Source organism: Cyprinodon tularosa, unplaced genomic scaffold (assembly GCF_016077235.1).
Source record: "Cyprinodon tularosa strain WSP-4 unplaced genomic scaffold, ASM1607723v1 ctg1226, whole genome shotgun sequence".
Lineage (NCBI taxonomy): Eukaryota > Metazoa > Chordata > Actinopteri > Cyprinodontiformes > Cyprinodontidae > Cyprinodon > Cyprinodon tularosa.
This window is the reverse complement of record NW_024038033.1, coordinates 33,674-59,604: the sequence shown is the minus strand read 5'-3', so window position 1 is coordinate 59,604 and position 25,931 is coordinate 33,674. Positions and strand designations below refer to the sequence as shown.

At 38.8% G+C, this 25,931-nt stretch overlaps 1 protein-coding gene across 9 annotated transcripts in view; it reads left to right on the top strand.

The window, feature by feature from the left end:
- Positions 1-25,931, top strand: part of LOC119777346 (mitogen-activated protein kinase kinase kinase kinase 2-like) — a 60,432-nt gene that overhangs the window by 25,542 nt on the left and 8,959 nt on the right. The window contains exons 12-22 of one of the 9 annotated variants that reach the window (XM_038276192.1): positions 2,980-3,058; positions 6,882-6,940; positions 7,022-7,071; positions 14,526-14,564; positions 15,165-15,198; positions 17,912-17,915; positions 17,985-18,059; positions 22,150-22,325; positions 22,468-22,509; positions 22,801-22,885; positions 25,829-25,908. In XM_038276192.1, the coding sequence (XP_038132120.1) occupies positions 2,980-3,058; positions 6,882-6,940; positions 7,022-7,071; positions 14,526-14,564; positions 15,165-15,198; positions 17,912-17,915; positions 17,985-18,059; positions 22,150-22,325; positions 22,468-22,509; positions 22,801-22,885; positions 25,829-25,908 (723 nt within the window). Of the gene's footprint in view, positions 1-2,979; positions 3,059-6,881; positions 6,941-7,021; positions 7,072-14,525; positions 14,565-15,164; positions 15,199-17,911; positions 18,060-22,149; positions 22,326-22,467; positions 22,510-22,800; positions 22,886-25,828; positions 25,909-25,931 lie in introns of all 9 variants that reach the window. The other 8 variants (XM_038276193.1, XM_038276187.1, XM_038276195.1 and 5 more) reach the window with 8 other exon arrangements.

Sequence of the window (25,931 nt, the reverse complement as noted above, 5' to 3'; positions counted from 1 at the left end):
AGCCACGCTCATTAGATTTTTTGAAAAGCGGTAAACGTATATAAATAAGCTGCACCGGGCTATAAGCCGCTGGTATCTAATGAACTGTCTCTCACCAAACCTGTAGGGGGAGCTCTTCATTTAGCTCCTGGAGTCTGGACGCAGCAGAATGCTAGCCCCCGTTAGCTTGTTAGCTCACAGCTGTAAGAGCTTCTACTGAAAGTTGGGCCTTCATCAGCTCTTTATTTCAGCTCTGCAGGAGTTGAGCTCAGTCTCTTCATTGGTTCAGCAGCTTTAATGCAGCAAATAAATGACAAAATGTGAGAATTCAGGACATTTGTTCTCCACCATACCTGCTGCTAGCATGTTGTTTTATTTTGTTTAAAAGACCCAATTGACATTTTTCCCTCCTCAAAAATAGTAAAAGTGCTAAACTATAATGTGTTAAAGCTTAATAATGTATTTCCTGAGAAAAATAACTGCCTTAAAATCCTTTCTGTTTTATCTCTCTGTTCCCGATCTGCACCGGAAATGGGATGCTACGCTACTTCGTGGTGCTAACTTTTCAGTTTTGGATTTAAACATAAATCTAGTCTTTTTGAGTTTTATGTTTTCCTTTCGTATTAACATTCTGGTATATAGTCCTCAATCTAAAGAAAGAAACAACTAAAATGGCTTAATCAGATTTAGCCGGACTGCTCTGAACATGTCCCGTGATGACGTCAGAGATGCATTTTAACGGAGAAAATGGAAAAAGCTTTAAAATTGCCTCACAAAAGTCATAAAACATTTTTTAAAGATGTGTATTATCGTTCTTTGGTGACTTATAGATAGAAATAAGTAATTTAGCACCATAATTACATTATTTACAGACTACCGGATGTATATGTGTTTGTACATGCGCAGGACGAGTCGTGCTTCCTTGACGGATCGGCTAGTGACATTGACCATTAATTGGCTAAGGGTGGCCATGACCACCTCTGGCCCCCCATCTAGCTCCGACCCTGCTAGAGCGCCGCTTTAGGCAGAGGTGTTAAGTACAAAGTCCAAATACTTTGTTACCTTACTTCAGTAAAAAATGTTTGCTATCTATACTTTACTAGAGTAATTATTTTTTAGACTACTTTTTACTTCCACTCCTCACATTTTAGAAACAGACTCGTTAGTTTTGCTTAATTTAAGCTCATTTTAATTCCGGCCTTTTGGTATTTAAACAAAAATAAAAACCATCTAAATAATTAGTTTCATCCAGACAGTTTATTTCTTTGTGGTTGGACTCGGTGCTGCCCCAACTTGTTGCTCACCACATACCAAAATAGATATTTTTTTAAAGATGATGCAAAGTTCAATGTGACGCTGTTACCATTAGTTATAAAACTAAAATGAAGTTATCATCCAGAATTGTAGAGAATAGGGTAGTGCAGTAAAGCTTCTGTCGTTAACAGTTTTTACTGCTTTACTTTTACTTTAAGCAGTTTAAAAAATGGTACTTTTACACTTTTACCGAAGTTGATACTCTAACTTCTGTAAAAGTGTTTTAATCAGTAGGATTCATACTACTGGAGTAATAAACATGAATACTTTTACACCTCTGGCTTTAGGTCAGTCTAAGCTCCACGATACCTGGAATTTACTGGTCTAGCGCCCCAAGTGGCTAAAAGTTACTTAGCACAGCTTTAAGATAAATCTCCTCCTCTGTCCTGAGGCTGGTAGTTAAAGGTAGTGTTGTATAGTAACGAAGTAAAAATACTTCACTACTGTACTTAAGTATATTTTGGAGTACTTTATACTTTCCAAGAGTATAATTTTTTTTGTTGAGAACTTTCACTTTTACTTCTCTACATTTACAAACTTAATTCCATACTTTTACTCCGATACATTTTCAATGTTTGGTTTAGTTACTAAGTAAAAAAAAAAAACGAGCGACAGAAACGCCGGTGTTTTGACCCCCCCCCCCCCCCCCCCCCCCCTACTGACTACAAAGTCGGGTCTTGCCTGGTCTTGTTCATCAACACCAGAGATGGCAAAAGTACTCACTTTCCGTACCTGAGTAAAAGTACAGATACTTGTGTTAAAAAATACTCTGGTAAAAGTGGAAGTACTGATTAAACTTCTTTACTCAAGTAAAAGTAACAAAGTACAGGCTTGTAAATGTACTTAAAGTATAAAAGTAAAAGTAGAAACCACTTTTTTCATGCCGTTGCCTACATTTTAAATGGATGTCTGCCAATAGGACTAGATCTCCGTTGTGTTCATTTTCAATCATCTCGTCGTCCATGCTACTATGCTAACGCCACCGCCACCAAGCTGCAATGATTTGCCGCCAATGAATACCGCCGAATCTGTCGATTCATCTTGTAGTGGTGCGTCAAATGCAACGTAGATTCCCATCCAATTAGATTGAATTTGGTATTGATGACGTGAAAAATAATAACGGTAACTCCATTGAAATGATTCAAAACTAAAGTAACGAGACAATTTTTTAAAATGTAAGGAGTAGAAAGTACAGATATTTGTGTAAAAATGTAAGGAGTAGAAGTAAAAAGTCGCCATAAAAATAAGTAGTAAAGTAAAGTAAAAATATCAGAAAAATCTACTGGAGTACAGTAACGAAGTATTTGTACTTTGTTACTTCCCACCAATAGAATACGCCTGTTTGGCAAAGCCAGTCTAAATGTATCCTACACTTGGTTGTTTATATTATTTTAAGTCAATTTAACCTTCAAAGTTTACCAAAATGTAAAAAAATTTCATCAAACTGCACTTTTTACTTTACTTTTTACTACATTACTTGAGTACATCTATTTTTATAGTAATTCTTATACTTAAGTACAAGCCATTTCAGATACTTTAAGACTTTTACTCCAGTAACATTTCAGTCAGTGACTTGGACTTTTACCAAAGTCATATTTTGAAGAGGTACTTATACTTTTACTTGACTCTGAGGTTTCAGTACTTTATACGACACTGGTTAAAGGTTTGCTCTCCACTGCTGCACAGATTGGGGACGAGGCTCCAGACAAGATTCAGTCAGCAGGGAAACGTTTGCCTGTGGAGAGGACCGTTTCTGAAGAACAATGTGAGTTTATCACACACACTCTTAACACGTCTCTTTATCTTTACGATGAATTTCAAACATGTTTGATTTTCTGCCAACCTTACGATTCCTGATGGGGAGGTAATCGTTAGAGGCTGATTGACCCTCGCTACACCACGCACCATCAGGCTGAAAGTCTGAACGTTGGAAAATTCTTGCACAAATGGAGAATCTGCCCGAAAAGGGCAAAAAAAAATCATACAGTGTATCTCCGGCTTTACGTGTTGGCATGGTAATAGAAAGCCAATATCGATATATTTCTGACCTATAAAAATTTATAAAGTAACCATTTAAAATATTTTTTTTTCCAGAGAAATAAAAAAAATAATTTTGTTCTGTCCCACATTAGATGTTTTGTGGACCTATTATTTTAGAAAACAGATTTTTATTTAAAAAATAATAAAGCGAGCTTAGTCTAACCTGTCTATGTCTAAGGGAACCCCCCTTTCAGAGGCATAGACAGGTATGGGGCATTGCAGGCTAACAAAGAAGCCAAACGACCCCCATTCCAAAGGGGGGGGACCCGTTCATCCGTTTCTATTTGCATGTTTTCTAAACAAAAACAAGGCTTTGTTGGGCTGCTGGATAAAACCTGGAACTAAACGCTATTTCTGACATTTGGAATTGAAAAAGCTTCCTGGATGGAAGAGAAACGTCTTCAAACTTGGAAACAACGTCCAGAGGATTGATTTTAACTTTTTTTCGAATGACTATGATCTGGATGACTGAGAATCACCAGCATTTAGGCTTAAAGTAATCTTGTAAAATATCAATTCTGATGGGAATTTATGACTTACAGCTGCCCCATTAGAGTCTGGGCAGAGGATATGTGGAGGGACCAACTGATTAGGGTGTTGGCCATGAAGCCATCTAATCTGAACACCTTGGAAGTCTTCAATTATTAAAGTCGTAGGGAAGCGGCTGCTACAACCGTTGCATTTCCGAATTCTCCCAGTGGTGCCCGACTTTACATGAGTGAATAAAGTGAATGTGATTGGTTGTTCATCAAGGGGGCGGGATTGTTGTGGTGGAAGGTTCGCAGGCAAGTTTGGTTGTGGCCGGTTTGTGGGAAGCATCTTGCTAACCAGTTAGCATCTTAGTGCTAGCAGGTTCCCAATGGGAAATTCCATTGGGACCAAGTAGCACTAAGTTGCTAACCAGTTAGCATCTTAGTGCTAGCAGGTTCCCAATGGGAAATTCCATTGGGACCAAGTAGCACTAAATTGGTGACTTAGAAACGACGCTGTCAAGGAACGCTATGGACAGAGGAAACATACAAGAGGAGGAGAGTTTAGTGTCGGAGGTCGTGGATGAGTCTCCTCCGTCATCCATTTTTTATTTAGAGGAGGAAAGCGGGGACGAAGATGTTGTGGAAGAGGACGCCAGGGCGGCAGAAGCTTGGTTTGGTGTACAAGGCTTCCAGCCGTACATGTTTGAGCCCTTGCCTCGCAACGCTGCCAGTTCTGTTAGCTCTACGCCTGCCGAAGACACAGACGTCCATCCCCGTGAACACTGGGACGCAACTCAATGGGAAAGGAAAGTATTCTGGTTTCAACCGTTGCGTATATTAGCTGCGACACATGAATCAAGATGCTATGACCGAAAACATTTGATTGACAGATGACCGTTGATATATGATTGGCCGAATTTAGGTGTTCAGGCTGACGTAGAACTAACTGGCCTGCAGAAGATAACGGAAAAACACAGATTTTAAGACAGGATTTTTTTTAAATAGAAATTTTCAAAATTTTGGAACAATATGGTCTGATAAAGAGAACATTTATACATGTTTAAGCCAGAATGATTTGAATTTTAAATATAATTTCCCTACGTCTTTAAATAACCCGAGGAAAACATACTCAGTTTGCTCTGGTTAATTAACGTAAAATCACAGATGTTATTTTTCAAAAGCTGCTCGGTTTAAATAACGTGAAAGTAGGTCTTAATCTGTCAGCGGATGAAATATTTTAGGCTAAATTAATATTTTCTGTTTGATTCCTATAGACATGTGAAGGTAGACTTGACGGTGGCGCTTTAGTGAAGAATGAGGAATTCCTCTGAATGTTGCTCTCAGATGCTAAAGAGGCGCTCCATTGTCTAGCCTGACCCCCCCAGGATCCAGAGCAGAATGAGACATATTTTAGAAGCAGCACAACGGGCTCTCAGTCCAGCCGCCGCTGCCCTGTAACCACTCTGTGTTGTGGGACGAAGGCTGCGTCAGAGGATGGCACTGAAAACATGCCTGGTGTTCAACAGACACACAATTACTTCTATATACTCCCCGAGTGACTTCACTCTGCCGGGTTCTACTGCTGTAACAGACTGACCTCGCACCTTAGCCATCGCCTCGTCATGTTTCCTCCTGGTGTTGGCCTCAGCTTCCTGTGCGTGCGTTCGCACATCAACCTCAACCACCTGTACCTCAGACTTACCAATAAGGTCTCCGCTGCAGCTACAAAGCCTGAAATAATGAAAGTCAATGAAGAACTGAGCTGGCGCAGCATGTGGTGAGGCGGTGGACAGCAGGCCTGCTCAGAATGACAATTATTATGTTGTTTAAAATGTTAAAAAATTTAACTTTCATTTTCATGTCAATTTATTAACATCAGTTCCAAGCTCCAGTCTATAAAATAGACTGAAGTCCTGCACTGTAAACCTGAATAAGGCATCAGAACAGAACATTTTCCGCTAACTAGCTACATCAAATGTTATGTCTAGCATGTAGAACCTGGTAACTTAAGCCGACACTTTATGAAGTTTTAAGGTTTTATTGAAAAGGCTGAGGATTTTGCAGAAAGGGGCAGGCAGGTCCTGAAGGCACTAAGTGAGAGTTCAGGCTGAGGCAGACCCTTTTTCCAGCTGGATCTCCGCTCTTTTTGGCCCTCATGTCCCTCCGTCGTCGGACTAAACTCGCCCCCACTTCCTCCCCGCCTCGGCCGTATCTAGACCCACAGCGTGTAGCACAGACCACGTTTCAATATTGAGCATTAATCAAAAATGTCTGCATCAAGCTCACTGCAACACACTGCTGTAAGAGTATAACCAGGAAGCGAGGTAGGAGGGCAAAATAGGTTTAGCGCCACCGCAGCACGGGAGGGAGAATTACACCCAGGAGCAAATGGATAAAAATAGACCGGAGGGAAAAAAAATGTATCGATGCATCGGATCGTCGGCTGTTGTATCGATGCGTCGATACAAAACGATTATTATTTACACCCCTAGTATTTGTCCTGCTTCACTAAGGTAGGCAGCAGCTTGACATGAAGCCATGATGGCAATTATTTTACATCCAAGTAGATTTCAAACAGATGGTATCGCTATCGGCCAATACTGCACAGCCAGGTATCGGTATCGGTATCAGGGCCAAAAATGGAATCGGCGCAACACTAATGACAATAGTTGAATAAACTTTAAGCTCTCAAAAGAGTATCGGTACTCGCCGATACCGATACCACCGTTTTAGTGGTGGATCTGGGCCCTGCCAGATACTGGTATTGGTATCAGCACTAGCAGTGCAACACTAGTTAGAATGTTGTGCTGCAACCTAAACCGCGCTAACAAGCAGAGAGATCTCCCAGCTCAAACCACGACTCGCAGCTGCAGTGATGCAGAACGTACAACAGTCTGCAGTTAGTTGTCTGCAGACTGCAAAATGTCTCAGAGCTGCTCTTTACGTCGCAGCAGACTGTCAATGGAGAAGACGAAATCTCAGACGCGTTATTTTGATTGACATGCATTTGTCTTGTTACCACATCTACTGAATAAAAACTTCTGAATCGAATTGACTCCATGTTCTCTTTTGCAGTCGACCAGATAAAGTTTGGACGGCCAGTGAGGAAAGTCACAGAGCCTTACCCTGACCTGGTAATGCCTTCTGATACTCCTGCTACGGATGACGTGTTTTTTAAAGTTCATTAATGTGACTGAAAGCCGTGTTTCTGTCAGCAGGGCTCCTATGATGACTGGAGTCTGTCTGGAGACGAAGATAATTCACAGTAAGTGTCCTTCTTCTCCTGATCTCCTGGGATGTGAGGTCAGACCAGGACTATGCAGCCTGTGACCTTAAAGCTGACGCAGAATCACTGCTTGCTCTTAAATATAAAGATAAAAATCCTGCAGATATTGATCAATTTTTAATTGAATATCTGCTCTTAACTTGTGCTGAAGAACGACCTTAAAGGTTCCACTATTTTTTATTTTTTTATTAAGGGTGCACCGATGGCTGTTTTCTTGCCGATTACCCATATTCAAAAAGCCTGACCATCTCAATTCTGACTTTGTCAAAAACTGCCCTGCTAAAACTATCCAGAAATAAAGAAAGATTTCCCTAAATTAAATGTATTTACTCTTAAATTGAGGAAGTAAATACGATGATCTGCCAATGGGATGATTATTTTTACTTTTAAAATAAGATAATTAGATGAAATACACTTGAAATAAGACAAAGCGACTGATTTTTCTTATTTTAAATTTAAACTGTCTTGTTCCATTTGCAGTGTCTTACTTACCTCCTCAATTCAATGAAAATGCATTTATTTTAAGAAAAATTGACTTATTTAGATTTCTATTTTTTGCAGTGTGATCATTTTAACACACCTGCACTCTTCAATTTAATTCAGTTTATTTTGATAGCGCTAATTCACTAGCCTAGCAAACTAGCCCCACCAAAATCATTTTTACCTGCAGTGGTCTAGCCTCGATCAATGCCCCAGGCCCTAGAACTGGCGAGCCAATCACAACGCAGAGATGTGTTTTGAATGTCTTGATACAAAGTGGGCGGGGTTTTGAGGGCGGGACAACAAGTTGCGCGATGCTGGAGAAGCACAACGAGGAAGATGGCAACAAAACAGTAGCATGATGCACTGCGGCAGCAGCAGCTTTCAATGGAGTGCTCCATTGAAAGTTAAAAGTTCTCTTTCTGTTGCTGTTTTTCAATAAAAGTACGTTTTAAGATCATTTGAGGCGAGAATATTATACTTTAAAGCGTCACTATATGGTCCATTTATCGATTTAATTCATAACTTAAAAAAAACTATTTCCAAAGTTGAGAGGGCCGCGGCAACTTGCTCAGGGGTTAACAGTAGCCAGGGCTAACGTTAGCCCGTCTGCAACAGGGTCTTATCTGCACTTCAAGTAGAAGTTTCTTAAATTAAGTGTATTTACCTTTATTATGAGGAGGTAAATAAGATGATCTACCGATGGAAGGAGGATTTTAGTTATAAAGTAATTAGAAAATATTAGAAACACTTTCCTCCTCAATGCAAGAAAAAAAAGATTAACCGTCAGACTAATATCCTCCTTATATATCTGTCATCTGCAGCCGTAGTTATAGAAGCCACTATAGAAGCTCTGCAGGTTGCAGAGGAATCCTTTGAAAAACAACAAAAAAGTGGATCTTTTTAACAAATGAAAACAAATTTTCTTGCATCGTTTTTTATTTATTAATTATTTTTTTGGTCTCTTTTAGCCACTCACAACATTTCCGTGATCTAAAAATGTTTTATTTTGCTGGACTGAGGAAAGAGCGTCTCTTCGGACGTTGAAGGTTGCAGACCACTGGCTTGGATTTTCTGAATATAGTAATAAATATATCACAGGGGAAACGATTATTCTTAATAACTTATTAGAATTAATTTTATTTCAGGTCAGTTTTATACGGCGGAGTATTTGGGCCAGGCTAGAGATTTTTACATTTTGTTTTATTTTGAGAATAAAGTTGTAACATTACGTAAATGAAGTCATCATATAACAACCCGTTTCAGAGAGAAAGCTTGGAGCTCCGCCCAGCAGATGACGGCCGACCAGCTCCACCAATCAGCATCCAGAGTCCACTTTGACATCCTGCCCAGTTTAAAGAAAAGTTTTAATCTCTGAGAGTCAAATAACGACTCATTATTGATGCGTCTTAATGGTGCATTCAGCTGTCAATTTTTAGGAAAGTAAATATTCTGGTTTTCCTTTTCAGCAATCGCTGTGAATAAATGACTGCACTGTTTAAGCTAGCTGCAATGTTCCCTGGGATCAACTCTAGTCGCTGCACTGCAAAAACGACCCAGAAATAAGTAAAAATTTCTGAAATTAAGTGCATTTACTCTTAAATTGAGGTAAGATGATCTAATCTGCCAATGGCATTAGTTTTTTTAATCTTACAGTAAGATAAATAGATAAATGCATTGTTTTTTCCTCTTTTTAAATGTAAATTGTCTTGTTCCGTTGGCAAAGTGTCTCACCTACCTCCTCAAGTCAGGAAAAAATGCACTTATTTAAATAAAAATTGACTTATTTAGATTCTTTGCAGTGAATGAATGTCGGTTCCTTCGACACAAGAGGGAACGTTTCTAAACTTTCCTTTGCCCAAAGATCCCTGGGAACATTTCCTCATTCCTAGCAAAGAATAAACCAGTGGTGTCCAAACTGCGGCCCGGGGGCCGTTTGGAGCCCTGAGCTGATTCTGTGAGGCCCTGCACAGCTAGCAGAGGCAGATGGAGGCGTTTCACTTCATTTCAGATATAGTTATTACAGACAAGTCGATGTGTTTAATTTTTTAATAATTACATTTAACATTTTATTTTAATTTCATAGTAGATGCAACCACATCTATCTGACAACTTTGATCCAAAAGTTGATGTTTGTTTGCAGAAACCTGCTTTCAGTTCACTTATTTAAATAAGCTAATCTAGTTAAGATATAAATTATTTTTTGAAGGAACACCGAATTTCTGTTTTTACTGAAAACTATTTAAAAATGCTTAATTTATGATTTACGGTAATTTAATTGATTTAAATGTAATTTTAATAATAGGACTAATTTGTTCCTTTGATCTTTGCATGCAAAGATATTTTTAGTCTTATATTTTTTGGCACTTGAAAACATTTTGACATTTTGGCCCAACGAACGAAAAGGGTTGGACGTCCCTGCTGTTGCTGCAATGCATGAAGGGATGGAGAGTTCTGCAGGATTCTGTTCCTGAATTTCAACAAATAACAAGCAAAGTGAAAAATATTATATTTGCATAAATAACACGAGGTTTTGGCTCAGAATTTGGCAAAGATATGAACTTTGCTAGAGGTTGAAAATTCTGTTCAGCTATTTACTGAACTTTATTGAATCGGATGCTGTTTATATGGTATTATCATGGTGGGGGGGCAAACAGTGCAAACCGCTGCAAAGGAGAAATGCAGAGTCATAGAAAGTAAAGAGTAGCAAAGTGTAAAGTTGCTGCCAATATATAAATGATGCTAACTCATTGAAAAAAGTATGCTAAGGAAAAACTAGCAAACTGCCGTCCCCTCTGTGTCGGGGGGGCGGAGCTTAGAGGACGTGGTGAGGAACAATGAATCACGGTTTATATGACAGGACAAAAATGTTCCCAGATGTTACATTCAGGAGCTGTGGGAATTAGAACCGTCATCATTGATACTCGAAGTTTAAATGATGGAGTTAAAAAAAAAACAAAAACAAAAAAAAAACCTTGACACAACTTTTTTTTTTTTTTTTCCCCAATTTTGTTTTTCCGGCTAAAATCTTTGCAGTTTCAAAAATACTTTTCAGATTCAAATCTTTTTTTTTTTTTTTACTTTTTTTTTCCATTTTTCCAATTTTTTTTCAGTTGTAATTTGCTTTTGTTTTTTTAATTTTCCAACCAAATTGTTTTTGAACAAACTTTCTGGCCCAAACTGAGCTCCATACAGATGGTCATTGGAAGCTGGGGTTCAGACTTTGACTTGGACTCCTGCTCTGAGACTCAAGTCTTAGTAAATTTGCATGTCATGTAATGAAGAAAGGATGCGTTTGATGTTAGGCCCGTGATGTCACTGGATTATGGGATGCCAAAGAACGTCAGTTTAAATGAACAAACAGCTTCCCGTACATTAGTCAGATGTTTCTCCTTTGTGAGAAAAGATTGTTCAGAAGCAGAAGACTGATAAATCCGGTTGGTTTGTGGGTTAAAGGGTTCAATTCCAGAACATCTTTTTGTCTTTTCTTTATGTGAGTATGCTCTCTGCTTCATGGACATTTTCCCTGGATTTCATGCCTGTCATGAACAGCGAGGATCCCACAGCTCTCGGCCAGTCCCAGACTCATTCTGGTTTCCAGCTCAGCTGTGCAAAATATCCACATAACATTAGAATGATCAGGTTGGAGCAGAAGCTGCAGCGTTTGGGCCGCCCTGCCAACCACAGTCCCGCTCAGCCTCTTCTTCACTTCGTCTAAAAACCATAGAGAACCAGCCAAGGTTTAGAAATGATAACAAATGCTGCAGCTTTTCATCCTTTCATTAAATAAATGCTCTAGATTAGTGCAAGAGAACCAGCCTAACTGCTTCCAGGAATGTTCTTTGGACTGCTTGTAGTTTCAGGCCGATCACCGATCTTTAGAAAACCCTTCTGTTCTCAGTCCAACTAAATGACTCTTATTTAGAGCAGAAAACATTGTGTTTGATAAATATCTTCTTTTTCTTTTGGTTTGACAGAATACCAGTTTCATTTTTCTTTAGCATTAATAAAAACATTTTACTTTAAGATATTTTAAAGATTTTAATGACATTTCCTTTTAAGGGAAAACGGCTTAACAAATATTATTTCCAACCTAATGACAAGAGGAATTAGATAAAAGTGGTTGGCAGCGACTGATCGGCCAATATTTCCCTCGTTTTTGGAGATCGGTGATCAGTCAATACTTAAATCTGCTTCTTTGAAGGTCTAAAATCAGCATTTATCAATCCTTTTAATTTAACATTTATATTTCAGAGCGTTTTCTTATGCAGTAAAAAAAAAGTTGATATTTAACATGAGTAATGTTCAATTTATTCTTAATAAAATAAGACAGAAATATTAAAATATATAATGTCATGTTATAACAACTGTTATTTTTTTTTTTTTTATCCGCGTCGGTCAAAATCAGAATCTGCACGCCGGCCCTTTAAATATCAGTAGTAGGTGATCGGCCAGAAATTATTATTAATTTTTTTTTTTTTTTATGAAACAAGATTTTACAAAAAACTGTTAAGAAAAAAAATTTTAACAGTTGAAAAAATGAATCGGCTTGAAATTTTCTTTTAAAAATTGGTGATCGTCCAAAGAACCTACAATCGGTGCTAAAAAAACATTACTGGTCCCTTTAGGGTCTTTCTGTTCCACAAATTCAGAGCAGATATTCAAAAAAACATGGAAAACTTATTTTGTAATAAAGTATTTATTCTCTCCAAATTAAAAAAATTCTAACTGGTTCTCTATCCTTTTAGCAAAAGTTGGTCCAGGGTGGAAGGTCCAAACACCACCTTTTCCAAAACTTAAAAAATACTTAAAATATACACCTTTGCAGTCCCTAATAACACTAAGATTGTCATGATTTTATCAACAGCCTGGACCCACATGCAGAGAAACCAATTCAGGGAGTCCAGGAGAAAAGGTTTAACAGGTTTATTGAAGAGATAATGCAGAATGAAGTGTTGGAGGGCGGAACAGGGTTTATCCAGAATGCGATTGTTTGTAGGTGAACGGAAAAGCTGACTGCCACTCAGATTTCCTGCGGTACTTGAACGGGTCGTAGTGGAGATGAATCCCTTGCTCAGTGTGAAGCTCAAACATCTCTTGGGGAAGAGTAGATTCAAACCTCCAGTTTAAATCCTTAGCTCAGTTTGAAGCTAAGATCATCCTCCCAGGGAGAGAAGGTCCGAAACATCCAGTTTGCAGGATGACTTCCTAAAACTGGCAAACACTCTGGCGTCGAGGTAGTGGCAGTCAGCAGCTTAAGAGCGCTCCGTTAGCGAGGTAACCCTCTGCAGGTGTGTGAGCAGGCGGACCAGAACCAGGCGCCACCTGGTGGAGGAAGGGAGACAAACACCGAAACACAAACACGAAGACAGGAATCCTGACAAAGATAACTCCCACCTAACAGGATCAAACTTCCTGCTGATCCACAGTATGGAGCTAAAGTTTGCTTTAAAAACATTATTTTTGGAACTAAATTTGTAGTGAAAATAATAAAAAAAAAAATAATAATTAGAAAGTAAAAAGAAAATATTTAAAATTGAAAAATCTTTTTTAAACTAACCGGAAAAAAAATAGCTTAAAGTTAGAAATGAAACATAACAAATATGAAAACCAAAAATGTAAAGCCTATTTTTTTATTTGAAAAGATTTATTAGCTAAAAAATCTTGAATTCGAAAATTATGAAAGTGAAGCAAAATGTTTGATCTAAAACTAAAAAAAAGTAATATTTAAGACTATTTTTAAACTAAAAATATCAAACGTTTATGTAAATAATGTAAATAGAAATCTGAAATAAAAAGATAATTTGAGGCTGAAAAAATGTGAAAAAGTAAAACAAAATGCGAACATTTGAAAGTGAGCCAGAGGAATTTCCTAAACGTCCTCACAGTATTTCAGCGTACCTGAGTAAAGTTGCCCCCCCACCTTCTTCAAATCAGACAAAATTAGTGTCAAACCTTTGTGCAACGTTTGTGCAGCAAAAATTGTTGTTTGTGCTTCTTTGGCTTTGAAGATATTAATGAAAATGTAAAGGTCAAAAGGTCAACCAGCCCCGTTTGTGCAGCAAAACATTACGTCTGTGCCAGTATCATTTTAAAGATATAAAGAAATGTTTCTAGAGGTCATCAAAGGTCAACCAGCCCCCCCACTTTCTTAAAATTCAACAAAATTGGTGTAAAACGTTGGTGCTACATTTGTGCAGCAAAAAAAATTGTTTGTGCTGCTTTCATTTTAAAGATATAAAGAAATGTTTCTAATATTAGCATATTATGATAAGCCCCGCCCCCCCACCTTCTTCAAGCGAGGCAAAAAGGGTGTCAATTAACTCGGCTCAGTTTGTGCAGAAAAATTTTTCGTTTGTGCCGCTAATATTTTTTTACAATTTAAAATTATATAATCAAATTAGCTTATAATTTATGTGAAATTCAGAGTTTCAGAAAGAAGAAATGTTCACTGACCTTCAATGGATTCTACACACAATTATTATTATCATTAAAATGATAGCAGAACAAAAAAAATTATATATTTTAAAATATGCATTTTTTAAATTTTAATATATTTATTTTAAATATTTTATATTTAAAATTTATTTTAAAATTTTATTGGTTTTATTTTTAACCCGCTATCATTTTAGTGATATTAATAATATTTTGTAGAGGTCATCAAAGGTCAGTTAACGTCTGTTTTTGCTGCGCAAACGGAGCACAAACAATTTTGTCTAATTTCAAGAAAGTGGGGGGGCTGGTTGACCTTTGATGACCTCTAGAAACATCTCTTTATATCTTTAAACTGAAAGCGGCACAAACGAAAATTCTTGCTGCACAAACGTTTGAGGCTAATTTAGTCTGATTTGAAGAAGGTGTGTGTGGGGGGGGGGGTGATCAGAATTGCTGGCGATTAAAATGGCCGCCTCAGGCCTGTGGTCAGATAAACACCGGGGGTCTTCCTGTTGCAGGAGCCTGTTGGAATGTGTGGAAGAAGCCCTGCAGATGAGGTAGGCCCCGCCCACCCGCTCCAGCCTCTCCTAACAGCTGTTTTTGCTTCCCTCCTGTGATAAACGCCTCCAGCTGGTATTATTGTGATGCGTTCGTCAGCTAATGTGGTGGATTTATGTCTGATTGCTGTCAATGTTGCCCTGAAGCCACAGGAACCGGAGCGGATTGGCTCCGACTGCTCAGCTTTGTCTGCTTGTCTGTGGCGTTTCCGTCAGTTTGGTTGGTGCGCTGCTGTAATCCTTCCCCCAGTCATCCAGCTTGGTGTCGTGACGCTCGTTCTGATTGGACGGTTGGACTAGGCATGGGCCGCTTGCTCGTATAATTGCTTTATTTCAAAGAGTGGCCATTTCAAAACCAGTCCTTCCAATGAGATCAACTTCAGATTAACTGGATTTTTATAGATCCTAGTGTAGCTATCGTCCACCCAGAGCAGCACACTGCCGCTCAGCTGGCTTAAATGATTTTCCAGCTGTTTAGAACCATTTCAGGCAGCCTAATTCCTTTATTCCTCAATGAGAGTCAGCTTCTCATGCGGCCCATGCCTAGAAGCGACCATCAGATTCCCGAACTGATTTTGTTCTTGTGCTGGTCTGTTCCAGGAGCCTAACGATAGCGAGGGCGCCATCTGCTGATGTGAGTATGAACCTGCTTGTTGCTCTTTATTTCTATGAGATCTGATGTGCTGACTTATGGAGCTAAATTGGGACCATAAAATTAGTTTTAAAAGATTTTATGGAATTGCAAAAAAAAACAAATAACAGAAAAAAATTAGAAATTAAAGGAAAAGATTTACCGTATTTTCCGAAATATAAGCCGCTACTTTTTTTCTCTCGCTTTAAACTATGCGGCTATTAAGAAGGTGCGTTTTTTTCTTTGCATTTCTTAACCGCCAGAGCGGGAAGTCGGAAAGTTGGAAATGAAAGAACAAGAGGCTAATTTTAATTTAGCCAAAGAATATGCTAGCACCAGGAGAACAAATGTCCCAAAATTCGCATTTTTTTAATTGTATTCGCCACATTAAAGCAGGGCATACACTGTACGAGTTTTTGTCCTTTTTAGGCCGATTTTCCAGTTGAGTGAGAATTTTTGGATTTTCACCCTGATCGTGCGTCGTATAGAGTACAGCCTCTCACGACTACCTCCCGATCAGGATATCATAATATCGGGAGAAAATCAAACATGTTTGAAATTCAGTTGGCCGTCTTAAGATCGCATCAGAGCGTCGGGCCGCACAGCGTGAGAACATGCATCGTGAGCTGTGAACTTCGTCGTACAGTTTGGACTGTAGCTGCGTGTAACAACTGAAAATATCGCGCAGTAAATGCGATATACGCGATATATGCGGCTTTAAGCTGCCGAACCAATGAAGAGACTGGGATACACTGAGAGCTGATGAATCCACATCTTTCAGTAGAAGCTCTTACTCCTGCGAGCTAACATGCTAATGGGAGCTAACATTCTTCTTCATCCCTACTCCAGGGGCTTTATGTAGAGCTCCCCCTACAGGTTTGGTGGGAGACAGTTCATTAGACACCAGCGGCTTATTTATGTACATTTCCAGGTTTTTAAAAAAATGTTGTGGGAGGGGTTATAGTGAGGTGCCTCTATAGTCCAGAAAATACGGTAAATGTGAAAAATGTTTTTTAACTAAAAACTAATTGGACCTATAAATTTAAAAATGAAACTTGGAAAAAAGGTTTCAAACATTCACACATTTCTAATCTTTTTATTTCATTTTTTTAGTTTGAAAGATACTTTTCTATTTCAATTATTTGTTGTGTTTTTTTGCCTCCAAATATTTTTAAAAAGGACTCTGCTCTGCTGGGTTTTAGGAACGGCATTACAGACTGCTGGAATCTGTAAAATGGGATTGGATTTGAAGTTCATAAATCTCAATTTCCCCTCCAAAATATAAAAGATAGGATCTAGAAAAATTTATTAAAAAAACCCTTAAAGTAAAAAAATGTACGTTTGTTTATGTAAACACGTGCATTTCTTTTCCTCTGTAAAAACAGCAACCAGTGAAAATCTTGGTTAAATTTTTAACGTACATTCAAATTATTCTCAAAGTTCTTTTTTTTTTTAAACAGATTTTCTTCAAAAATTTACTTCCTTTCAATAATTTTGGAAGAAATGTCACTTCATTTTGCATAAAAATGATGTTCATTATTATTTATACTGGTAAAAATGTTGAAATGAATAACTTTTTTTTATAGTTTGACAAACATGTTTCTCAGAACTAGTAGTTATTTAAATGATTTAAAGCCGTCCGGCCTGAGTTCTGAGTCAGATCTGTTCAGTGGAGGAAGATTAACATTAGGGTGATGGCACAGAGGCCAAAAAGCTGCTTAGTAATAATAAGGAATGTTGCTATGATGCCAATCACTGCTGATTAAAGAGGTTGTGAATAATTTCCAACATTCGTTTTTTTATTAAATACAAATAAAACCGGAGTCTCTTTATACTTTTGGGAGATGCTGATTCTGTTCCATTGAGAAATGTGCAGTAATGCGGCCAAAGCTGCAGGAACAAAGATCATTTACCGTAATGGAGGTAATATCTAATCAGAAGCACAGTACTAGGCAGTTACCTAGGGCCCCAAGTTTCCCCATAAAACTCTGTTTCCATGTATGGTTAATACCCCCCCCCCCCCCCCCCCCCACCCCCCCCCCCCTGATAATATTAAGTGTGTCTCAGCCCCCCCCTTCAGTGTCCACCATATTGGATCAGTCCATTTGCTGCACATGTTCAGAAAGGTCCAAACAGACAGCAGCAAACCATTTGAAAACAAACCATGCAAAGAGCAGTGTTGCCAACTTAGCGCTTTAGTCGCTATATTTAGCCACTTTTCAGACCCCTCTAGCACTTTGATTTCTAAAAAGCTCCTAGCGCCAAATCTAGAGACTTTTTTCTGCTACTGGAGACTTTGGAGACAACATCTAAAAGCAGCGAACTCTGCTCTCCAGAGCGAGTAGATTGGTAACCCCGCCTCCTGCTCTCCTCTATCTTGTCTGCTGTCATGATTCATGCAGCTATTAGTTCATCCAAATGAAAAATGGAGAACAGAGAAGCAGATCATGGCTTGTCTACAGTGAAAAGAAGGACTGGGTTATTTACTTTGGCCTTTTTGGAAACACAGAAAGGAGCAATCAGCTAAGTGAGCTTAGTGCTTGGAAAAAATCTTTCATTCCTTTAGAGACAGCATGAAAAGTCAGCTGAGTACAAAACATAGAGAGGAAAACAAGAAGAAAGGGGACAAGAAGAGAGGGACACAAACAGAAGGAAACACTGAGATGATTTTCCCAAAGCGGTGAGACACGATGCTGACCAATCACATGTTTTACAGGGAGGTAGGAAGATTGGTTTGTTCAGTCCTACAGCTTCGCTGCCAGCCTTCAGCTCTTTAACTTCCAACGCAGAAGACAGAGACCTGACGCCCAGACCCACCTGCACACTTGGCCCCGACGCCGCCGCCGACTCGGTCTCCACAGCAGGTACACCTCAGCGCAGCCGTCAAACTAGAGCCTGCTTCACATTCAATAAATTTGCTCCTTACAGGCAGAACTTTCCAGAAAAGACCAGATTTAGTGCTAGAATGCTGTTGTTTTTTTTTGGTATGATTAGGAAAGTGTCTGTACGGCTGGTGTATGGAGTGAATTTTGTGCCATTATAGTAGCGAAAAAAAGAAGTTAATCGTAATTTTGCCAAATGTATCGTATTTGATACATACGGTTTCTGAAATGTTTTGCGTCTGACACCTTTTGCATAATTTAATGGTAAAAACTTTGCTCAAAATCCTATTGTACACAATCAGATATACCTGATAACAGCCAGTAGAAGACTACACAAAAAATAATCTTGACTTATTGCATAGTAATAAATTATTAATATCAAAAATGTATTTCTGTTTTTTCTTTTTACATATTTTGTTAAAAGGCCAAATAAGGACTTCAAACCAAAAAAAATGAATTTTCTGTTTTGTTTTATTCTTGGATCGGGCTTTAAAGGGTTAAAAAAAATGCTGTCCAAAAATGAAACTTTTACAACCTCTTAATCAAAATGAAGTTTTAAGTGTTACTTAGCTTTTTTTTTTTAGGTTTTAGTTTTCAAATTTTTATTATTCAATCTTTTTTTGGTTTTTTTTACAGAATTTATATTTGTAATTTTTTTTCAAAGTTACTCTTAAAAATTGAGCTTCATGAACTGCGTTCTTTTTAAGTTGTTTCTTATATCACATTCTCTTCTATTCAAACCCAATAAAAACGTTTTCTCTTGACCAATAGAAATGTTGCTTACGCTCAGCAGACCAATAGAAATGTTTTTTTGCTCCTTAAACCAGAGAAAAGCTCCCTCTCAGAAGCAGAGAAACCAGAACGTTAGAGATTGAATGAACAAATACAGCAGAATGGGAGAAAAGAGATAGAATGATGAAAAAGGGGTCCCTATGTCCTCCAGCAGTCTAAGCCTATAGCAGCAGAACTACAGAGACTTTCCACTGATGATAGTTTATGGAATTCATCTGTAGCAAAAAATGGCAAATTCTAATAAATTGTTTACAAATTACAAACATCAGTTGGATTGAAGAGAAATTGGGACTCTTAGCAAAAACTTTAACGATAAACCATAATAACTTAACATTCCTGTTCCAACAACAGGTTTTACTTTAACCCTTTATAGGGTGCTCAGGGAAATACTTTGAAAATCAACGCTTCAAGCCAATAGTGTTATAGAATCCAGGATTAGACCTCTGTAACATTAAATAAATATGGATATTTTGATGGATTAAAATTTATATCAATTTAATAAGAAGAAATGCCAACTTGCCCGAATATATTAAGAAAAATAACAAAAATGCTTCTAGAAGAAATTCATGAAAAACACTCTGAGAGCGAAAGAAACACATATTTTAGTCCAAAATACCCTTAGAGGCATTAATGCTAATACTGGCACTTACATTTTTTAGTTTATAAACCTAAATAGAATTGTTAACTAGGCTTATTATCTTTTTAATTCTATTCAGTTTATTTCTATAGCTCCAATTCACATCATGTCATCTCAGGTCACTTTCCAGTTCAACCAGATCATCCGGTCAGATTGATTAAAAGTTTTCTATCTAAGGAAAACCAGCTGATTGCATCGACTCATTGACTCTTCAGCAATCCCTCACACTACACAACAAAAAATTCCTTCTAAAAAATAAGAAGAAAAAAATAGTGTTTTAAGTGAATAAGTGCTTATTTTGCGCAAAATAATCTGACAGTACAGCAAGCAAATGAGGCTTGGTAAGATTTCTTAAAACAAGAACATAATATCCAAGTAGTAAGCATCCCAAAAAACTTCAATCAAGTATAAAAATCTACTTTTTCTTTTACTTGTTAAGATTTTTTTCTCTTATTTTAAGCAATTTATTCTCATTTATTAATCAATTATTGCTTAGAATTAAATGTCCTCTAACCAATTATTGCTCAAAACAAGCATAGAACAGGCTTAAAAACAAGGCAAATGTACTTGATACCAGTTCATTTAAAGGCCTAAAACTGTTTTTCTGAGCTAGAATTCATTTCATTATTTAGGTGTAGTGAATGTATGGGAAAAATACACTTGACAAAAACATCAAAACTTTTTTTTAATTAATATTTTAGCAGAAATGTCACAGAATTAAGCGAAATACACCCCACACACACACACCCCCTCCAAAAAAAACCCCACAAAGCTGAGGGCTGCACAGCTTTGAAGAGATGAAGTGATTGTGATGTAGCAGTATCGCTACGCTCTACCCCTTCTATTCATTCTAGCTAATCTGAATCGTTCATCTGGAGAGCGAGATCATCTGTGGTAGCAGCTCTAGACATCTTCCAGGCATGAGAGGAAAACTAGCAGCAGTTCAGCGGACAGGATGAATGAACGGTAGCCGGCGAGCGCGGGTGATGTCATACACGCTCCGCTTCGTTTTCAAAAGATAAAAATATAAATAATCTAACGGTGGACGTCTGGGGGACAGTGATTGGCCTCCATGTTCTGAATGCTGGCGTACCATTAAGAATAAATGATGAACAGTTTAGTTTGTGCCTTCAAGGCGTCGCTCATAGGAAGACGTTACTTGGATGCAGAGGTGTCAAGTAACAAAGTACAAATACTTCATTACTGTAGTTAAGTACACTTTTTAGGTATCTATACTTTACTCCATTACTTATTTTTCCTCCTAATTCTGACTTCTACTCATTACATTTTCACACCAGTATCTGTTCTTTCTATTCCTTACATTTTTAAAACAATCATTCCTCGTTACTCTTGGCTTCGGTTTGATGTTTCTACATTTTTATTTCCCGTCATGTGCTCCATCCAATGCAGATCATTGGCTCCATCCACATCCAATGAAAACTAGTGTGATTGGATGAGTCATAGAACGCAAACACTCATTGGTTAGCTAAAGGAAATCATCAGAAGCCAGCAGGTGTTCTTCAAACTGCTAACGTGAATTGTCTATGCCATGCTACAATGTGGGATTCAGAAAAAGATGCTGAAATGTCTGAAAGGTCGGACACAGGCGAGAGCGTATCGGGAGACGGAGACCAACCAGACCTCCCTCATCCTTGGCCCTATCTCAGAGAATTTATAGAAATAGTCGAAAAATTGAGCTTTAAGTTCATATAGCGGCATCTGGCTGTTTTTTTTAAAGGTTACTTTATACTTTAAGTAGTTTTTGGAGCACATACTTTTTCACTTTTACTTGAGTAAAGAGGTCAAGTTGATACTTCTACTTTTACCAGAGTGTTTTTAAACTGCAGTATCTATACTTCTACTGAAGTAACAAATGTGTGAGCTTTTGACACCACTGCTTGGATATAACCTAACGGAATATCTTCAGAACGGCTCCAAATGACACTAAACTCATATGGGTGAGTAGAACATGATGGAATAACGGAAAATCAAGGGACCAATGGAAAAAAAACGGCGTTCCCCTTTAAAGCAGAGCTTCTATTATAATAAGCATATGTATGATGTACAGTAGTTATGATGTATTGTAAACAGTGAATGGTCCACTGCTAAGGTTCAGAATCTCGAAGCTAAACCATGAATGACAATCTAAATAACCCTATCAATGTGAATGCAATCAGATTTGATTAGCTGGAATATCTTAAAGAGACGGGGTCAGTTCTTAAAACAGGTTAATATGGATCGTCTTATTGTCTTGAAACAAGTAAAAATGCGACTCACAGTCTAAATGTTAACGCGTACTCCATTTGTAAGGGGGATGCAAGGGTTAAAGCCCTGAGGGCTAGACTTTAACACGTCCTTTGTTTATGGTCAGGAAACATGCAAGCTCTCTGTTGGATCCCGGAATCTAAAACGCCTCGATGTGATCAAGAGCATCACAGCATCATCTGTATAGATATATTCAACTTTAGTTTGAATTAGAATTAAACCCAACGGGTGAAAGAAGATTAGACGAAATGTCTAAATTGTTTGTCTAAGCAGGGAAACACTGCTGAGACAGTTGGCTTTTCTCTTTCCTGGGTGGATCTGCGGTTCTTTACACATCCTGACAGACCCCCCCCCCTGTTTTCTCCCTCCCCCCTCCAGGCCTCTCCAGGTGTTCTGCCACGCAGGACATCAGTCAGCGCTGCAGTGACCCGAGGTTCCCCTCACAGCACCCCGTACCTGCAGAGCGAAGGCCCGCCTCCTCCGTTTCCTCCCCCAAAAGAGAGACCCCACTGTCCCCTGAGTGGAGCACGCTGCGGAAAAAGACGGAGGACTCGGTGAGTTTAATAAAACCAGAATCAGCAGAACGTCGCTGTGATTTTCTAACCTAATAACGTTCTAATGAAACAGAAACGGTTTTCCTTTGGTTGGTCTTTATTACTCCATTTGTTCTGTTGTTTGTAACCTTTGTAATTCTAGAGAGCTGATTGTCATGGGCTTCCTCCCACCCCTCAAGTCCATGTAAGTGTGATTTCTAACCGCATGCAACCTGCAATAAAACACAACTGACAGCTATAGGAGCGTCTAGAGTTCCTAATGTTTGCTAATCATCAGAACCTGATTCTATGCTACGACCCTCCCTCATGATCCAAACGGGCTGATGTAGATTATTCTTTATTCTAATGAGGAGAGTGTTGCTGAAAAGCTGCAGCGATGGACATGTGGAGCTTTAACCAAAAGAAAAAGCATAGCATGATTTTAACGACTGCTCCACAACTTAAGGGCTTTAAAATCTCTCTGCTGTTCAACCAGATGGGAGCCTGCTTCACCAAAGTCTTCAACGGATGTCCTCTGAAAATCCACTGCGCTGCTACCTGGATTTTACCCAAAACTAAAGGTGAGAACTTCAGCTTATAGCTCAGTTTATTTATTTAAGTGGTGCAATCGCCCTGCAAATACATGAAGTACTGCAAACATAAAAAGTTAGACTAACACATGAAACGCATGCAAAGAAAGAAAAAACAAAAAAACACTGCAAAAGAAAAATCTGCAATCACAGAAAACAAAGCAGCAGAGTGCAAACGAGCTGCAAACACATAAATGTTTTCGAACAAAAAAACATATTTGGAAACAGAAACTTAAAGAAAGTGAAATTCTATTCAGTTTATTTCTGATGCTGATACTGGCACTGACATTTTTTGATTTATAAACCTAAATATAATTGTTAACTAGGCTTGTTATCTTTTTAACTTTTTGAATGAATTCTGTTCAGTTTATTTCTATAGCTCCAATTCACATCATGTCATCTCAGGTCACTTTCCAGTTCACCAGATCATCCAGTCAGATTGATTCAAAGTTTTCTATCTAAGGAAAACCAGCTGATTGCATCGACTCATTGACTCTTCAGCAATCCCTCACACTAAGCATGCTTGTAGCGACAGTGGAGAGGAAAAACTCCCTTTGAACAGGAGGAAACCTGTCATGGTTTTATCAAGAGCTCAGACCCACATGCAGAGAAACCAATACAGAGAGACCAGGGGAAAAGATTTACAGGTTTATTTAGGAGATTCTGAAGAATCCAGTGTTGCTCAACCGGAACTGGAAAGTGAGGGGAAGACACTGCGGTTAGTTCAGGCTCAGTGGGAAATTTGATTCTCGAACTTCAAGAGGAGAAATAGATTGCAGACTCACGTTTCCAGAAATGTGACTGACTCTTTGACTCCAGTCGGTGTGGGGGTGTTCCAGTGTTTGTCTCATTAGGTGGAGGGCGGACAGGGTTTACCCAGAATGCGGTTGTTTGTAGGTGAACGGAGAAGCTGACTGCCACTCAGATTTCCTGCGGTACTTGAACGGGTTGTTGTGGAGATGAATCCCCTGCTCAGTGTGAAGCTCAAACGATCCCTTGGAGGAAAGTAGATCCAAACCTCCAGTTTGAATCCCCTGGTGCTCAGAGAATCCTTCCAGGGGGAGAAGGTCCAAAACATCCAGTTTGCAGGATGACTTCCTGCCGAGAGGCAAAGACAAAACAACAAGGTTAAGACTCAGGTTGACAAAAACTCAGTTTAACTCAGCAAAACACAGCTTGGCTAGAGTACCCAAAACCTGCAAACACTCTGGCGTCCAGGTAGCGGCAGTCAGCAGCTTAAGAACGCTCCGTTAACGAAGGTAACCCTCCGCAGGTGTGTGAGGAGGAGAATCAGAACCAGGCGCCTCCTGGTGGAGGAAGGAAGACAAACACACAAAACACAAACCACACAGACAGGAGTCCTAACACAACAGAATCAGGCTCAGTGTGAGCGGCCATCTGCTGAGGATGACTTGGGTTCAAGGAGGCAGAAGAATTAGATTTTTACCTTTTTTTTCCTAACTTTTTTGTAAACCCTAACTTGATTTATAAAGGGTTAAAGCCCTGAGGACTTATTTTACAATCAGGAAACATGCAAGCTCTCTGTTGGATCCAGGAATCTGGAAAACAGGCCAAGCTCCAACATCTAGAAACAAAGGTGTTGATGGCAGCAGCACAGCGGATATTTCTCTCCAGGATGGAGTCACAGCCAAACAGGAACAGACCAGATGAAGCTACTATGAGAAAAAGCAGAGAGAGCAGAACGTTAGAGATTGAACTAACAGATTCTGCAGAGTGGGAGAACAGAGATAGAATGAAGCAGAATGATGAAAAAGGGGTCCCTATGTCCTCCAGCAGTCTAAGCCTATAGCAGCAGAACTATAGAGATAGATCAGGATAACCTGAGCCACTCTAACTAGAAGCTTTATCAAAAAGGAAAGTTTTAAGCCTAGCCTTAAAAGTAGACCGTTAATCCAGAAATAAAACATTTTTAGATTTTAAAAGTCATATATTTTTTATATTACTCTTTTTTTTTTTTAGATTAATTTTAATGAATTGCATTGTTTTCATTTAAAGCCCAATACAAACACTCACTCTGGACAAATTAATAAATGTTGCTAACATCCAGCAGACAAACAGGAATCTGTCTTGTTTTGGGGGAAAGTTTGCCTTCAGACGTGAAGAGAATACGATCTGAAAATTTTGAATGGAATCCAAATAATAAAACTCATTTTTTAAAAAGAAATATTTGAAAGAGTAATCTGTGAAATTGGAAAAAAAAGATTTTTTTAAAATAAAATCTAATAAAATTACTATTATTTTTGTATTTATTTTGGCATTTTTAATGCACACGACTCTTGTACGAAGGCTTTAGTCCTTGACGCGGCCGACCCGGGTTCGAACCCGGCCTGTGGTCCGTTACCGCATCTCTCTCATCCTCCCTCTGGGGGAGGGGCCGTCTAGTGGTTAGGGCATAGAGCTTGGAATCCTGAGGTTCTGCGTCCGAGCCCCACTCCCACAGACTGCCACTCTGTGTCCCTGAGCAAGACCATTATCCCCACACTGCTCCCTGGGCGCCGCACAATGGCAGCCCACTGCTCCCCAATGGGAGGGGTTAAATGCAGGGAATTAATTTCGTTGCTCTGTACTTGTGACAGTGGAATGACAATAAAGTTGAATTCTATTCTATTCTAGATCTAATTTTTTAGTTTCCATTTTTACAAAGCACGTTCTTTGCTTGCAGCAATAATGAAACAACTTTCACTCCATAGACATCCAGACACACTCTGGATCTCTGCAAGATTAAGAATAGAGCAGAGATTCTGTTTTTCCTCCAAACATCCCATCTAGAACAGATTAACTGTTACGTCTTCGATATCGGAGCCTAAACCGGGGCACGGACCCCCGTTGGCCTCCATCTAGAGCCGCCCATGGCACCCCTGCATGCAGAACAGGTCTTTTCTTTCTCTTGAACCGAATGCTTTTCCTTCCTAGATCAGTACCTTATTCTCGGAGCGGAGGAAGGGATTTACACGCTGAACCTCAATGAACTTCATGAAGACACACTAGAAAAGGTGAGAGAAGAAACACCAGCAGC